The sequence below is a fragment of the Acyrthosiphon pisum genome, chromosome A2 (genome assembly GCF_005508785.2).
Source record: "Acyrthosiphon pisum isolate AL4f chromosome A2, pea_aphid_22Mar2018_4r6ur, whole genome shotgun sequence".
Classification (NCBI taxonomy): domain Eukaryota; kingdom Metazoa; phylum Arthropoda; class Insecta; order Hemiptera; family Aphididae; genus Acyrthosiphon; species Acyrthosiphon pisum.
In genome coordinates, this window is record NC_042495.1 from 31,859,451 (window position 1) to 31,860,570 (window position 1,120).

General features: G+C 41.5%; 1 protein-coding gene across 1 annotated transcript in view; it reads left to right on the top strand.

The window, feature by feature from the left end:
• The first annotated feature begins 1,047 nt into the window (after positions 1-1,047).
• The window catches only part of LOC115034140 (leucine-rich repeat extensin-like protein 5), a 2,721-nt gene continuing 2,648 nt past the window's right edge, over positions 1,048-1,120 (top strand). Inside the window, exon 1 of the mRNA XM_029489923.1 lies at positions 1,048-1,092. Within this exon, the coding sequence (XP_029345783.1) occupies positions 1,048-1,092 (45 nt within the window). The remainder of the gene's footprint in view (positions 1,093-1,120) is intronic.

The window sequence follows — 1,120 nt, forward strand, 5'->3', positions numbered from 1 at the left end:
GACGCGCGGTGAAGTGGCTGTAAAACTACCTACGTCAAATCAGGGCGAAAAATAATATTATTATGTGACTCTATACTCTGCAGCAGTCTCGACGAATAATAATAATTGGATAGTTACTAATAACGGTAAGTACCTACCTACTCTCGACTCTGAGTAATATAATATATATATATATCATTTCTGCACGAAACGCCGAGACTCGAATCGATAGCACAGGAAATATATCATATTTATAGATTTGTACGTCTTTTGATTTTCGAACAAAACGAGCGTCGCATTAAAATCCGTTTTTTTTTTTACAATATTTTTTTTTTTTCTTTACATTTACCTCCTAAATAAAGCAGCCGGAAAAATGAAAATAATTTTCCTAGAACCGAATCGAAAAGAAAACAATCGTCATTTTAACCACCGATATTAATAATAATTATCAGCAAACATTATTTAACGTAACTTCGTTGTTACCTACGTCTATTGTTCCAACCGAGCGTTTTGTTTTAAACGTAAATTCGAGTCGAAAAATATTACTGCACACTACAACTTACTGTTGTAACTTTAATATTGCTATTGTTGTACGATGTTGTGTACTCATCATTATTATTTTCCGCAAATATTTATTACGGCGTAGGCCGAGTGGACGAAAATAATTGGCCTTGAAACGTACCCCTCACATAATATTATAATTCTTGTCCGTTGTGTGTACGCCGTGTCCGTTCGCGATTCCTGTCCGAATGTTTTTTCTTCCTCCTTCTTCCGGTTAAGGGTTACGACGGTGGGAGTATGGGTGGGTGGGGTGGGGGCGGGGAGCGGGCGCAGTAGGTCGTATAGTCTCGTACCGCGTTTCGAGTGGGTTTTGATGACGTAATTAATAACGAGCTTTCGGGTGTTTTTATCCGAAACGACACTAATTCCGAGGTCATTAAGCTTCGCAGTTTTGGGGCTCCCCGGGGAGAGATGGAGAGAGGAAACGTCTGCGTGTGGTCTCAAATCCCCCTAGCTCGCGGGATCAAAACGTGATTTTTCACCCTTGGCTGTGGAGAAAATCGAGAAATGGCGCAGCACAGGTTGCGGTGGAGGCGGCCAAGTCACCGTGGGGTAAGACGTCGGCGGTGCCTTGATGATG